The sequence below is a fragment of the Vigna unguiculata genome, chromosome 3 (assembly GCF_004118075.2).
Source record: "Vigna unguiculata cultivar IT97K-499-35 chromosome 3, ASM411807v1, whole genome shotgun sequence".
Taxonomy (NCBI): domain Eukaryota; kingdom Viridiplantae; phylum Streptophyta; class Magnoliopsida; order Fabales; family Fabaceae; genus Vigna; species Vigna unguiculata.
In genome coordinates this window covers 50,125,842-50,140,728 of record NC_040281.1, presented here as the reverse complement: position 1 = coordinate 50,140,728, position 14,887 = coordinate 50,125,842, and the positions used below count along the sequence as shown (strand labels likewise).

Here is a 14,887-nt window from a genome sequence, read left to right as displayed (position 1 = left end):
CTTTTCAAATATCAACATATATACTCAATGGTTGATAAAAAAAATGACGCAAAAAATAAATAATAAACATAATAAAATTTTATCATAAATATTGTATCTTTTAAAGTCCAATATATGTTGGATGGTGATAAAAAAATATTCATGAAAATTACATTAAATTTTTATATTGTAGTAAATAAAAATTATTTATACAATTATAGTGAAAAAAATTAAAGTATGATTGTAATGAGTTAGAAAATAAAAAATAATTAGATAAAAATTATCGAAATAGTATTCTACATGATGAAAATAAACAAAAATAAAAATATTAAAAAATTAACAAATGTGTGTCTTATAAAAAATTTGGAGACTATTGGAAAAATTGCACAAAAAAAAACAAATGTATAATTAAGGGTATGATAAGACGAAAAATATCTTAGAAATCTAAGAAAACTTTTCAAATATCAACATATATACTCAATGGTTGAGAAATAACAAATATTGTTTTAGCGAAATAAAAGAGTTCTTGAAATGAAATAAAAATTAATAATAATAAGTAAAGATTTTTTTTTATATTACCAAGTAAATGAAATGTTTATGCTATTAAACACTTAAATTAAGAGTATTAAACATTCTCATGTGAAAAGGAAAATATACAATAAATAAAAATATTAAAAAATAATAGAAATATTCAAATGTTAGACATATTTTTTTGTTTAATTGACATACATCATTTTAACATAATTACATAAAGATTATGATAAGATAAAAATATATTGGAGATGCGAATGAGTTTCATGACAAACCAAATATTTAGAAGAAATAAAAAATAAAAAAAATAAAACGAGGATGGAAATATGGCGGGGACGGATATTATGGCGGGGATATATTCATCCCTATCCCCATCCTCATACCCAATTGAAAAAATCGGAGATTCCCCATACCCATACCCATACCCAGTCAATGCGGAGATTCCCCGTCAAAACGGGAAGAGTTCGGACAATACCCACGGGAACAGGTTTATTTACCATCTCTACTCTTTAAGTAATTGAAAGTTTACTTCCTATAAATACTTACAAATAATATAATAATTTAACATTTCATTACAGAATTTGTATATAGAAAAATGATATTTTAACACATTTTTTTATTCATTTTTAGTCTATTATTTTAATTATTATTAGATTATTTATTTTAATTTTTAATTTTTTTATGATGTAATATAATGATTTAATGATAATTGAAATAGTAAATTAAAAAAAAAAAATCATTGTCTATATATATATATATTATATTATATTGTTTTTAACCACAGTAATCTGTAGTCGGAAAGGAACGAACAACAGATATGAACAGGGAAGGCAGTGACGTAGCAGGGAAACCTCAAAGGTGAGTGTGGCTGAGAAAGACACAACAGATCTGTTCGTGGGATAGGAGAAGCAACACCAACACGCAAATCGGAAGAAAGATAACCATTGAACCACGGAATTGTTAACCAGGTGCGTTCTGCATAAATTTTGACCTAGGAACAAACAAATCCAGTGCGGTTTTTTGTTTTCTTTCTAGTGTTCAACCGATCGTTGAATGGACTCTAAACTCGTGATTTTAAAGAAGTTTGAGCGAGTTTTTCGTAACTCGAGCCTATTTAAAAACGGTTCTACCCGCAGAATTGATTAGGTTCGAAGGTGTGGGAAAGTAAAGTCGTGTTGAATCACGAGTTCGATAAACCTGATAAAGGAGAAAGAGATAGAGTGGAAGAGCAATTTTGAAAAGCATTGATTTACAAGAGGACCAACGGAGATAAAATTAGAAGCTAGGAACAGAAATACAAGGTCAATGAGTTAGATATTTTGGTACAAAATTTAGAAAAATACAGTGGTCTAGTCCTTGGTATCAACAAATTCATTCCACTTTTTTCTTCCGATTCTAATGCAGTAGTAATCAGGAGTATGTATGATCAATCTCTGAGGTGTGAATAGTTCCTTTATTTGCTATAATGTATATTAGTTAGTTCTGGACCTTTTGAGCAGCAGCAAAATTGAGAGTTAGATTTGACATAAAAATAAAGTTGTAATAAGAAGAGGTTGAGTAGATCTAATAAAATAAATACTAATAAGGTGAGAGTTCAGGGCAAAGTGTGCTTATGAGTGTGGAGGATTTGACGCGTGTGGTGTTATTGGGAAATTGGAAATGCAAATGTCAACAGCACATTGCCTTTGCATTAGTTATTAGTTACTTATTTGCAAGTTAGAGGAGAAGAGAGTACACAGATACAGAACAAGAACAGTTGTCTCTGAAGTAAACGCTCTTTACCTTGCCTGAAATGAGTTTGCAGTTACATACATGCGGTACTATAGTTTCTTGGCTCACTTTTGAGCTTCACCATGTGACTTGGTTAGGGCATATGCCTTTAATAAGGATATCATTGCTTAATTTAATCACCAAATTCATGAATTTGAACTGATTAATTGCATACCTTTGACTAAAAAAAGAATTATTAATGTATATTTTTTATTTAAGTATCATATTTTCGTTGATAAAGCACTATAAGCAGCTTTTCTTTTTGTTTCCTTCTTTTCCACATTGTCATTATGACTAGATATATTGAATGGAGCAATAATTAATATTCAGCATTATTCAATATATCACCCGTGCAGTTCTTATGTTTGACTTAATCCTCTTATGATTCCAGCTTGGGAAGACATTGAGCACTCGGCCTAACATATTACCAACAGTATATCATCAAGAACTCGCCAAGTTACAGGTACAGTGGCATCTACCTGTCTATTTAATGTACGTTTAATTTTGTGGGTATGTATGTGCCTTTTACAAACCTAGCATAGGAAACATGATCTCTTTCAATTCTTACCTATTCTTTCTCACGTTCACAGACTTATGAGTATGTGGTTCAAACACATGCTACCCAAGATTTCAAACTTATCACTCTTCCTATTACTCAAAGTCTTTACCAAATTGTTTGATGTAAAGTTTAAACTAAACATGCATGATACACATATTTGTGGTACATATATATCCCTGTTATCATGTTAAGGGCTGGCTATCTTTAGGCTCTGCATTATGAACATCAGTATGACATTATATTTTTATTATATCTACAATATAGGTTTCTACTTTTATGAAAATAGTACTAGTACAGGTTTGAGTTTGATTTGACCAGTTGAAGACTTTGCTCATGTAATGTAACATTTAGAAATTAAGTTCAAGCTCTTATATAGGATCCCATACCTAATGACATTAAGTTAAAATTTCAAGTCTTTCCTCTACTGCCTGCCTCTTAATTTGCTTAGCTATGTAGCCCAGGTGATGTCTTTTTCTCTCAACCTAGATTTTGTATGCTCTTTCTGTTTATTAAGCATGAGGTAATCATGGTCTTATATAGTAACTATCAATTAAGTCTTTGTGTGTGCCTATAATTAGCTATGATTAAAATCATTAATTAGTTATTCATGATTGATAGATGATAATAATACAAATAAGACAACTCTATGGTGATGAACCATTACGTTTACTTGTTCCTAGTTTTTCTACTATTAAGTTTTATTAGCAAGTCATATCAATTGGGTACACATTCTTGTTCTAATTGTGGTACTCATGTGAATAAGCATGTTGTGTCCCCATTTGCTTTTAGTTCACTATGATATTTGGGGTTCTAGTCGTGTTTATTTCGTGTTAGGATATTTTTATTTGTCACTTTTATAGACGATTTCTCTTGTTGCACTTGGGTTTTTCTGATGAAGAATCTTTCTGGAATTGAAACCCGGGTAGACTGCAAAATTAAAATTATACTAACAGATTATGTAAGAGAATATTTGTTTCTCCAATTTCAATCTTTCCTAAACTCTCAAGGGGATTCTTCATCAAATATCATGTGCCCACACACCACAACAAAGTGGTGTTGTTGAGTGCAAAAGCCACCACTTGGTGGAAACTACTCATACTCTTCTTCACTTTAATGTTCCTGTACACTTTTGGTGGATGCTTTTCTTACCGCATGTTATATTATTAACCATATACTTTCTTCAGTTCTCAAAATTTCATTATCCCTTTTTGCATCTTTGGGAGCTCATGTTTTGTCCATGATCTCACTCTATGTAAAAATAAACCCTGTGATAAATCTCTAAAATCCATTTATCTAAATCGCTCTCGACTCCAAAAAGGTTATCAATTCTCCTCAACTACAATGGTATCTTGTCTTTGTTGACGTTACATTCTTTGAGACTACTCCTTTATTTTCTTCCACCGTTGAAGATGTCCCTTTGGAGGTTTCACTAATTGTCCCAACACTTGTAGTAGCTCCTACTTCACCTCCATTATTCACATACCGCCATGGATATGGACACCATTGGAAGTGCCTCTAGTGACCCTCCAACATCATCTCTAGCTCATATTGCTCTTTAACCAATGTTGCTTACACCTGATCCTTCCTATTTTCTTTGGACTTCCTATCTATTTCCTAGTCACAAGTGAAGCCATTGTTGACCACACTTGGAAATTGGCCATGCTAACGGCTTTGAATGCGAGAAACAAATGGGAGCTTGTTTCCTTGCCTACTAACAAAACCTCTATTAGGTGTCATTTGGTCTACCAATGAAGATCAAACCTAATGGTACAATTGATCATTGCAAAGCTCGTTTGGTAACTTAGGGTTAAACTCAATTTTGTTGTCAAGAATATGGTAACACTTTTTCTATTGTAGCCAAAATCACCATTGTTTACCCTTTTTGTTGGCATGGTGGTCATCCACCATTGGTCTCTTCACGGTTGGACTAAGGCCTTTCTTCATGGTGAGTTCCAAGAAGTGTACATGGATCAATATCATCATTGGCGATGGCCCTAATGGCATTCTTTGTCTCAAGTCTCACCTTCATAGTCAATTTTAAACCAAGGACTTGGGTCCACTTAAGTGCTTTCTTGGCATCAGAGTTGCTCAATCCTCGTTTGGCATTGTCATTTCCTGGCGAAAATATGCTTTAGATATTTTGACTAAGATTGGTATGATTGATTGTCTCCCCAATGATAGTCTTATGAATCCTAACGTGAAGCTTTTTTCAAGTCAAGGGGAGTCATTGGAAAACCTTGGAAGTATTGCCATCTAGTAGACATGCTTAATTACCTTACTGTCATTAGACCAAACATCAAATTAGTGTGGTTAGCCAATTCCTAAAGGCTCCATGTAATAGTCATTGAAATTTTGTCATGTGCATCCTTCTATACACCAAGAATACACCAAGGCAATTCCAAAGTTTTTGGTTATTTCGATGCTTATTGGATGGTTGAAAGACCCTAGAAGATATCATAGGGTAGAAGGCATACTTAATTGCCTCACTCTCTCTAGAGCAAAGGTCACATATGCAATTAGTGTGGTTAGCCAATTCCTAAAGGCTTCATGTGATAATCATTGAAATTTAGTGATGCGCATACTTTGATACTTCAAGAATGAACAAGATCACAGTTTAATATATGCAAATTAGGAAATTCCAAGTTGTTTGTTATTCTAATGCTGATTGGGCAAGATCACCCTTAGATAAGGTGGTTAACTTGCAGCATTTTAATGTTCTTGTGGTATATGTTGTGTTGACACATATAAACTCTTTTTGGATAAGTTGACTGAAGGAAAGGTTGGTAAAGTCATCAGGAATATCTCTGGTTACTCTAAAGAAGGTCAAGGTAACTTAAGAAAGTTCTGCCAATATTTCATGTCACCTTGAAGTGATTTCTCGAGAGATTTAGGGTTTCAAACAAGTCCATGTGACTGAAAGTTTCTGCGGGAATAGGACCTGATATATTGATTCCTGAAAAATCAAGATTAAATAGCTTTTATGTTGAGAATGAAAGCTGAAAGGTTATTGTTTGGAATATCAATAGCATGTATCATTTCCAAACAAATGTAGGCTGAAAGAATATTGTTTGGATTATCAACAGCTTGTATCATTTCCAACATGGCCAACCAAGTGGTATTAAGAAAGGTCAAGTTACATCCGCATTTCTTTGAAGTGAGCAATGACATCATTAGGAATTGGTCCTGTGATCTGGTTGTGAGAGAGATCCGAAGAATAAAGCTGATTAAGCTGTTCCCTGCTTCTTGGAATGTGGCCATTAAGTTTGTTTCTATGAAGGACTAACTGTGAAAGCATATCAAGATTTGAGATAGAATCAGGTATTTAACCAACCAACATGTTTTGATGTGGCAAAAGTTCTGTTAGATCTTTTGGTTCAGAGAGTTTAACAGGTGTTGTACCTTCTAATACATTGCCATGTAGACAGAGCCCCGAAGGTGAGAAGGTTTGGACAGTTCGGGATGAATTTGACCTGAAACTTCTTTTCAAAAAGGGCTAAAGTGATGAGTTGATTCAAGTTTGCGATCTCTGGTGGAATTGGTCCTATGTAAGAATTTACATTTAGCTGCAAGTACATGAATTTATATAGGTTCTCAGCACCCTCTGAAGTTGTTCACTGCCAAACTTAGTGCTGTGATTTTAGCAGTTATAGAGATTGTCTGGGATTTCCAGGTCATTTTGTTGGATTAGGCGACCTTTAAGAACCCTTAGGAAGTTCCTGGCTTAAAGGGCTATACAACATCGTAACATTTACTACACTAGTTCAATTGGCAATGCTAGGGGAATGCCACTAAAGCAAAAACTTGATCACAAATCCATGCACAAAATTTGAAAACAAAACATGTGGTCAGATGCATCACGCAAATTTATAAAAGGCTTTTTGTCGCATATCTGAAAACACTAATCCGCCTTTTCCAGCCAAACCTTGCCGTAGCATCTACATTAGTCTGTCTACTGTGTTGATTTTGTACAACAACAAAATTATGAACAATCAGGACAAAATAATGAAGAGTGCTATTGAGTTTGGTAGTAGAGATTGAGGAAGAGGAAGAGTTTGTTCGATGCTCCAAACTTTAATCTGAGAGTAGCCGGCAAGAGTAGCAGAAGGCATGGAGTCTGAAAATGTCAAGGAGGGAAAAAGAGATTGGTTACTAGATATATGATTTGAGTCATCACATTCAAGTATCCAAGGTTTACTAGAGAAGAACCGAGAAACAAGATCTACAGGTTTACCTAACTAAGCCACAACTAAAACATATGATGCAGGTTGCTTAGTTTGATGCTCAGAGCTTCAAAAGTTCATGACACTCAAAATAAAAAATCGTGATATCTGAAATAGGAGTGGTGGCTTCGCCCACATTAGCTGGCTGAGATACTTGTGAGCTCTAGTGTGACATTCTCCTTCAACACGACCCCAACAATTGCAGTAGTTGCAGTGGGTGTGACCACAACAGTGAAAGGAGTGAGGGACTAGGGTAAGGGAATCCTTGGTGGACATTGAAGTGTTTTCAAAAGTATAAGGATTGGAGAGACACAACAGCTACTTCCTAACTGCATCGTATGTATGAACATTAGAACTTAAGAAAATTTGATTATTTAACTACTTTAAAGTCTGGTGGATACATAAATATCCATAAATCATTAAAATACTCCCAATTGTTATTTTTATTCTACATTACCTGCATCCGTATGTTTTTAACATCATTACTTGAATGATATCTTTCGGGTACCTTATGCAGGAGGTATCAATTATGGGTGAGTTTACGATTCAGATTAGCAATGACCTTGTCAATCAGCTTGTTGATGATGGCATGCCAAAGAAAAAAACAAGAAAGAGCAGACGAAAGGTTGCAAGAGACACTGAAAAGTCTCAATCTAATGAAACTAGAAAGCCTGAGAGTGCAGTTATTCCAGCGTGGCCAGTGCAGCCCCCTTTGCATGTACCTGGAACGTTTCCTGCTCAACCTCTACAGTCAGAGTTAGAGAGTATTCGGTCTACGCTTCAGGAAAGTGAGAAGGTTTTGGAAAGATTGCAGAAGCAAGAGGAGAATATGTTGCAGGAAGTAACCCAGAAGGCAAAGGATCTTCATGATAAAGAGTATAAGCTTCCAAACCCAAAGCCTGAGCCATGCACGGCCGAGAGATTTGCGACCTTATCATGTTACAAGGAACATATCAAGGATCCTTTGAAGTGTGCTAGTCTTGTTACCAGTTTTGCTGATTGCCTACGTAGGTTTGGCCGTTTAGGTGACAAGTGAGTTATACTGAAATGTGCTTTAAAAGGAATTTCGTCTGACAAATGCAAATAAACTAGTAAACTACATACTGACTCATAAATACTCATTGTGCTGCTGCCAATTTTGTTTAATCTTTCATTCCCAACATTAAACCATGTTTTCAAAATCCGAATAAGTGATGTATTCCTCATTTGGAATCTGAACATTTTGCTATTTATGTGCCCATTTTATCAAGGGAGTATTTTCGCGTTGGTCAGTTACAAGTGTTACTAACTCTGAAAAATAGAGACGGTGCAGGTTTTATCAACTTTGATTATTGTTTTGGGACAACTTTTACGACCCAAAGCAACATTAGGAAAGAGTTACTGTAGCTAGAAATGTGGAAAAAATATTATTGATTGGAAACTTGATTTAATTTTAGGAAAGGGGTACTGTGGCTTTATTTTGATTGATCTTGACTATATCTTATTTGAAAATAGACGTAATGAAGTTTAATTTTGTTTTAACTAATAATACTTAATTTAGTCTTTCTAAGATAATGATGTTTTATTGTTCTTGGTTTTTTACAATTCGTTGGATCTTTTATTAAAACAAAAAGAAAAAACATGAATTTAAGAAAATTAAAATAATAAATATTTATTTGACTCTTTTAATTACAAATTTGATAATGTTTTAGTGTTTGAAGAAATTATTTTCCATAAACTATGTAATTATTGATAATTAAAATAAATACATAAATGGTCGAGATTTCTTCTTTATTAATAGTTCAACCTGAATTTAATTAGAAAATCATTTACAAGAGAGTAAAATTTTAAAAATGAAACTAAAATTAAGGTTTATGTATGAAAAGAGATAAAATGTAAGGACTTTACCATTTAAAATATTTATCTATAAAGAACATAAAAATTAAGAATTAATTAGGATGAAACTAAAGGTTAAGATATTTATTTATTAAAAAAATATACTATTTAAAATGGATAAATACTCTTCTAACTTTTAAATCCATTTTATTGCACAGGTTCTCTAAAATCATTAAAATCTGACTGTATTTAGAAAGTGGATTATTATGAACCGAAAACATAATTAAATAAATATTTACTTATTAATAGGATGGAAATGGATAATAAGGTAGTCATATTTCTATGTTTGTTAGCTTTAAAATTATATAGATGATCTTAATTATATAAAACAAATTATATACTTTACTTTTAATAAATATATAATATTCTTTAATTTTGTTATAAATACATTATTAAAAATGGCTTAAATATTATTTTTACTATTTCTTATGATCGCACAATTTGTCCCCTAATGGTTCGAACTCTGTATACATGAAAGCAACCATTATTGGTGGTGACTGAAAAAGTGGGTATACAAGACCAGTTTTGCTGTCATGTGTAAGAAAATGCATAATGTGTCTACCACTCTACCTTACGAATTGTTGCTATCTTGTTTCCTTTTGTTTGCATATAATAAAGGTTGTGAGATCTTTAGTATTGTAATTTTGTTATATATAAATTTCAATTATTCAATTAATGTCGTGATAAGATTCTCCGTGTATAACTAATTTGGTGTGAGGAGAGTGGTGCAAATATAATCAATTATCTAGAACTTAATACAATCTATTATTTTGTATTAGTGGCTCTTATTAGCAGAATGATTGATTATAAATAAAACGTTTTTTTTTTTATCTTCATCAATGTTTTTCTTAAATAATTTATAAAACCTTATTTAATTGTAGTAATATCAAATATTTTAGAGCACTTAAAGAAGATATATTTACATATTTTTATTACAACTAAGGACAACAAATAACTTTTCAGAAGTAATGATATGAAGAAATTTCAACTTAGATGATTTGTACTATTAAAATATAATATCTCAATTTTTAAATTTTTTTAAATTAAGTATGTGTTGATAAAATGGGTTAATCCATCATTGATCTGGTAGAGTAAGTTGACATGGTCTGACAAAAATAATAAATATGATAATTATTATAAAATTTCAATTATACCTAATTTTTTATATAAATGTAATAACTCAAAGAATTTATATAAATTCAATTCAATTAACATTATTATTTAATGGCTTGATTAAGTTTTTTATTCTTTATTAAAATATATTGAGTTCTCAAAATTTTATAATTTTATAAATACAAACAATTATTTAAGATTAAAACCATAAGTCAACTATTTTTAAATAAATAAAATGATAAATTTATTATAAAACCAAAACAGAAATTAATATTCAACTTTTGTTCAAAAATTGCTAAAACTCAATTAAAAATTTACAAAACAAAACAAAATCATGTTTAAATGCACAATTTCATATATAAAAAAAAGTGTTTTTCATATATTAAAAATAAAACAAAAATTAAAATCATACTTTTAAACACTATTCTAATAAAATTAATACGGGTTTAAAATTTTGAAAGTTTTGTCTAGACCGAACTTGTGCTTGACTCATTTTGATTATATCATGATCCAATTGCTCCACTTTCCTGAAAAGATCGTAAATATCACGATCCCAATAATGAAGGAAGATTATACACAATTTGGAACCAGAATTTATGTATCACCGAAGCATATCCCTTATAAACTTTCGGGGCCTTCTCCCTGCACCTCCAACAGTTCTTTTGTACCACCAAAATTGACCGTTATACCCTTATTTAACATACGGGTGAGAGTGGGTGAAAGTGGGTAGGGACGCAGTAAATTTCATTTACTGCGTCGCCAGCGTCCCTGCACCCCCAAAACGTTACTATTAGTATTTCTTCTACTTCCGTTTCTTCTCCATCCCACTGTCTGCTTTCATTTAAAATTTTGCTCACTTTCATTCTCTGTGGTCCGTGGTCCCTGAGAGCTTTAATTTTTCTGTCCTTCATTCGTTCATTGTCTTTGGTGGTGGTGGTCCCTCTTCTGGTTTGTATCACTTTCATTTATTTTTTTTAAAGGAATGTTATTTATTCTCTCAGTGTCTTCAGTTTGCGTTGTGGTTATTGTGATTGAAGGTTCTGTCATTCTTGGTTCTTTGAAGGAAGGTGGTTGTGAGTAACTGCGTTATTTTCTCTCCAAGTGGTAGTTCCCGTCTATCCAGGTTAGCCTTCATACCAGCTTAAGTTTTTTCTGTTTGCTTGTGATGCGAAACGGAATTTGTTTTCCGTTTCATAAACTATATAACGAAATCTTTTATGAAACGGATTATGGAATGCGTTTCAAACTTTTACCAAACGGAATACAAAAGCTGTTTCACAAAAAAAGTCAAAATGTATGGGAAACGGAATACAGATTCCGTTTCATAACATTTTGAAACGGATTCTGTAATCCGTTTCATAAAAAAAAATTTCATAAAAAAATTGCAATTTTTTTTTAAACGGAATACAGATTCCGTTTCATAACATTTTGAAACGGATTCTGTAATCTGTTTCATAAAAAAAAATTGCAATTTTTTTTGAAATGGAATACAGATTCCGTTTCATAACATTGTGGAATAGGCTGCATGAAGCCAAATTGTCGCAACACACGCTCCGGCAGATGACGGTGTACGAGGGTACCAACCCTCAGGAAGCCAGAAAACATGCCATGTGTTACAAGTTGTCGAGCAGCTCTATGTGCTACATATGGGTTCCAATTCATCCCATCATATGTCAAGCCATCCAACTGGACTCTAACATCAGCTATAGCGGAAATGACGCGTCCAATGACATAACGTAGAGCACGGGGTTCGGTCTCCACATATGTATCCCGTACTTGCTTCCTTCCCAATGTAGGGAAGCGCTTGTATATCCAAGCCTGTATCAAATAACATTTCATTTAACCATTGTCATATAAAACTAAAAACAAGTAAAATAAAGAATAAAATGTTATATAAATGGGTACCTGTAGAAGAGGTAGATATCCAGCTAATTGCTTTGTATTTCAAAGCTGGCATCTCCTAGCTGGTCATATAAGTGGACAAGAGTAACAACTCCCCAAGCATATCTACGACATGTGGGGAGATCTCTAAATAGCTCGAGATAATGTGTACGAACATAGGTGGCGCTTTTGTTAGCAAATATCGTGCACCCTACAAGGTGCAAAAGATATGCACGTGCAGCAAACTCCCATAGCTCGTTTTCACAACAGTTGTCATACAACTCTCTCAGCCAACTAAGTCGGACCTGTGCACCCCGACTTTGATTCAGCTCCATACAAGCCATGGCCCGGTCAACACCAAGAAGTGTCGTCAAAATCTCAACTGAATCTTCATATTCAAGATTTTTAGTCGAGCAAAAGTTTCCACTGATGGGAAGATGGAGAAGTGACCATACGTCATCTAAAGTGATGGTCATCTCCCCAATGGGTAGATGAAAAGTATTAGTCTCGGGATGCCATCTCTCCACGAAACCCAATACTAACCCAAGATCGATATATTCATATAAAATATCACACAGAGGCGATAATCCAGAAGCTAACACAAAAGGTGCAACAATAGAAGGGTGAGGACGTCCTAATTTCTTCACTTTTTTAATATGGGAGACCACTTTCACAACTCGATCCTAACAAAAGAAACAAAAAAGAATAAAAATACTTAACAACAAAAAAATTAAACATATATAAAAACTTCTTACTGACCTGACCATCCCATATCATGCGTGCAACATGATCCTCGTACCGGGTCAATAAAGATGTATCATATGGACCACCAGGAAATCCTTCACCATCGTTATCAATCCCCTGCTCGTCCTCCTGAGGAACGTCGGAAACCTCATTCTCAACAATATCATCCTCAACAACATTAGCCTCATGCTGACCCCTTTACGAGCCGAAGCTGTCGGTCTCTTCCGTGCACCACCCTGTCTGGAACTCTCGGGTGCATCATTTGAACCACGTCTAGACAAATTTCCTCGTGTCCTAACCATATCTATAATGAAATAAAATACAAATTAATAAATAAAAAAGACTCGCCCTCATCTTTCCTTCTTTTTTCCTCGTAAAAACAATAACTCTAAGTGCAAGTTCAATTTCACAAATTGAAGACGGATCACAATCAAATTAATTACATGAAACGAATTTAAATAAAATACATTAAACGCATTCAAGAAGTAAATCAGATGCTAAAACGGATTTCACACTACGTTTCGCTGGAAAACCAAAAAACACAGGCAAAACGGATTCCAGGTTCCGTTTCAGCAGTGTGGGAAACGGCTTCCACAATCCGTTTCACCTAAAATAAAAAAAGGAAACGGGAAACGGATTCCACAATCTGTTTCCTAAAAAAAACAAAATGGGAAACGGATTCCAAAATCCGTTTCCTAAAAAAAAAAAACCCAAACGGGAAATGGATTCCACAATCTGTTTCCTTAAAAAAAACAAACCACAAAACGGAGTTTGTATTCCGTTTCAGGTTTCTGGGAAACGAATTCCACATTCCGTTTCCTTAAAAAAAAAAAACCACGCCTGTTCGTGGAAAACCCTTCCTGTCAAATATTCAAACCAGTATCTTCTAATCTACTGCTAAAAATAAATAAATAAATTAAAATATAAATACATGCACTGCACTGTACTAATATTAAAAGACCAGTACTTAACTGTCAAAAATGGAGAAGCGGCGCAAAAGGATGAAAGGCGGTTGCCGACGCTGGGGAGAAGAATGGTGTGTGGAGGAAAAAAGGATGTTGCGGAGGCTGGGGAGAACAACGGTGTGGAAGAGAAAAGGATGTCGCGGAGGCTGGAGAGAACAACTGTGGAAGCTGTGTGGGAGAAGAGGGAGATGAGGGAGAAGGAGGATGAAGGGTGTGTGGAGGTGTGGAGGTTGTGTGCACAACGTCAGATAAAAGACCTTGCACCTAGGTCAAAGATTCCAAGGGTGCAGGCTGCAGGGAATCTGCTTTATTGGGGTGCGTTTTGGGTGCAGTGCGGTAAAAGAGATAAAAGAGATAGTAACTGATTTTTTTACCATGGACAAACATGAAAATAAAGTAAATTTTGGGGGTACACGAGAGATTATTAGAGGTGCAGGAAGAAGGCCCCTAAACTTTCACCAATTGTCCTCCATCCTGACATGTGTACATGTTTCAAGATGGATTTCTTATGAGGTTGAGACAATAATAAATATTATAATGAATATAAAATTATTTATCTTATAATTATTTTATTTATAGTATGTGTACGAGTTTTTATCCGGTAGTGTATTGGCCGCTTAGTTGTTTGCTAATTTGTTTAGGGTTTTATTAATAATTCATTTTATGTTTTAATTTTTGTTTTGATCAAAATGTTTTGCTGTCATAAAGACACTTTTATCTATTCCGAAATAATTTTCGTCGTACATGATACAATAATCTATAAAACTCAATATAATCTAAGTGAGAATTTTGATTTTATGATATAGATAGAAATTTAGGTAGAGATGACAACGAGATCAAGGTTTCGTTATTTTATACACATTCTCATCAAAAAAATTATCTCAATCTCCATATCTAAACTCAATGGATATCAAACTTTTGTTGTTTTCTTATTTTTCAATATTAATTAATTAAATAATTTGTATAAAAAAATTACAGTAAATGACATAATGTTATCAAACATTCAATATTAAGAGAAAGATTGTTTCTTCGATATTAAATATTTATAAAAAAATTATAATTGTATACATTTCACATTAGAATACCAATTAAAATTTCATGAGAATTAAAATATTTATTAAATTTGCAAATATTAATGAAACTTAATTGATAAAATTTAAAAATATTTAAAAAAAATACAAAAGGAAACAAATATTCAAATTAAAATATAATTTAAAAGTTTGTTTACTTCAATTCCTTAAATTCTAATG

At 33.1% G+C, this 14,887-nt stretch overlaps 2 protein-coding genes across 2 annotated transcripts; one reads left to right on the top strand and one right to left on the bottom strand.

Annotated features, from left to right (window-relative positions):
- The first annotated feature begins 1,292 nt into the window (after positions 1-1,292).
- Positions 1,293-8,287, top strand: LOC114179876. Its single transcript, XM_028066362.1, has 3 exons — positions 1,293-1,478; positions 2,672-2,743; positions 7,577-8,287. Exon 3 carries the CDS (start codon positions 7,589-7,591, stop codon positions 8,093-8,095), a length of 507 nt encoding a protein of 168 aa, XP_027922163.1. The 5' UTR covers positions 1,293-1,478; positions 2,672-2,743; positions 7,577-7,588; the 3' UTR covers positions 8,096-8,287.
- Positions 8,288-11,296: 3,009 nt separating this feature from the next.
- On the bottom strand, positions 11,297-12,974 carry LOC114175514 (protein MAIN-LIKE 1-like). Its single transcript, XM_028060270.1, has 5 exons — positions 12,867-12,974; positions 12,688-12,825; positions 12,105-12,611; positions 11,539-11,865; positions 11,297-11,317 (listed from the first exon to the last, which is right to left on the bottom strand). The coding sequence occupies exons 1-5, from the start codon at positions 12,972-12,974 to the stop codon at positions 11,297-11,299; spliced, it is 1,101 nt and encodes a 366-aa protein (XP_027916071.1).
- Positions 12,975-14,887: the final 1,913 nt, after the last annotated feature.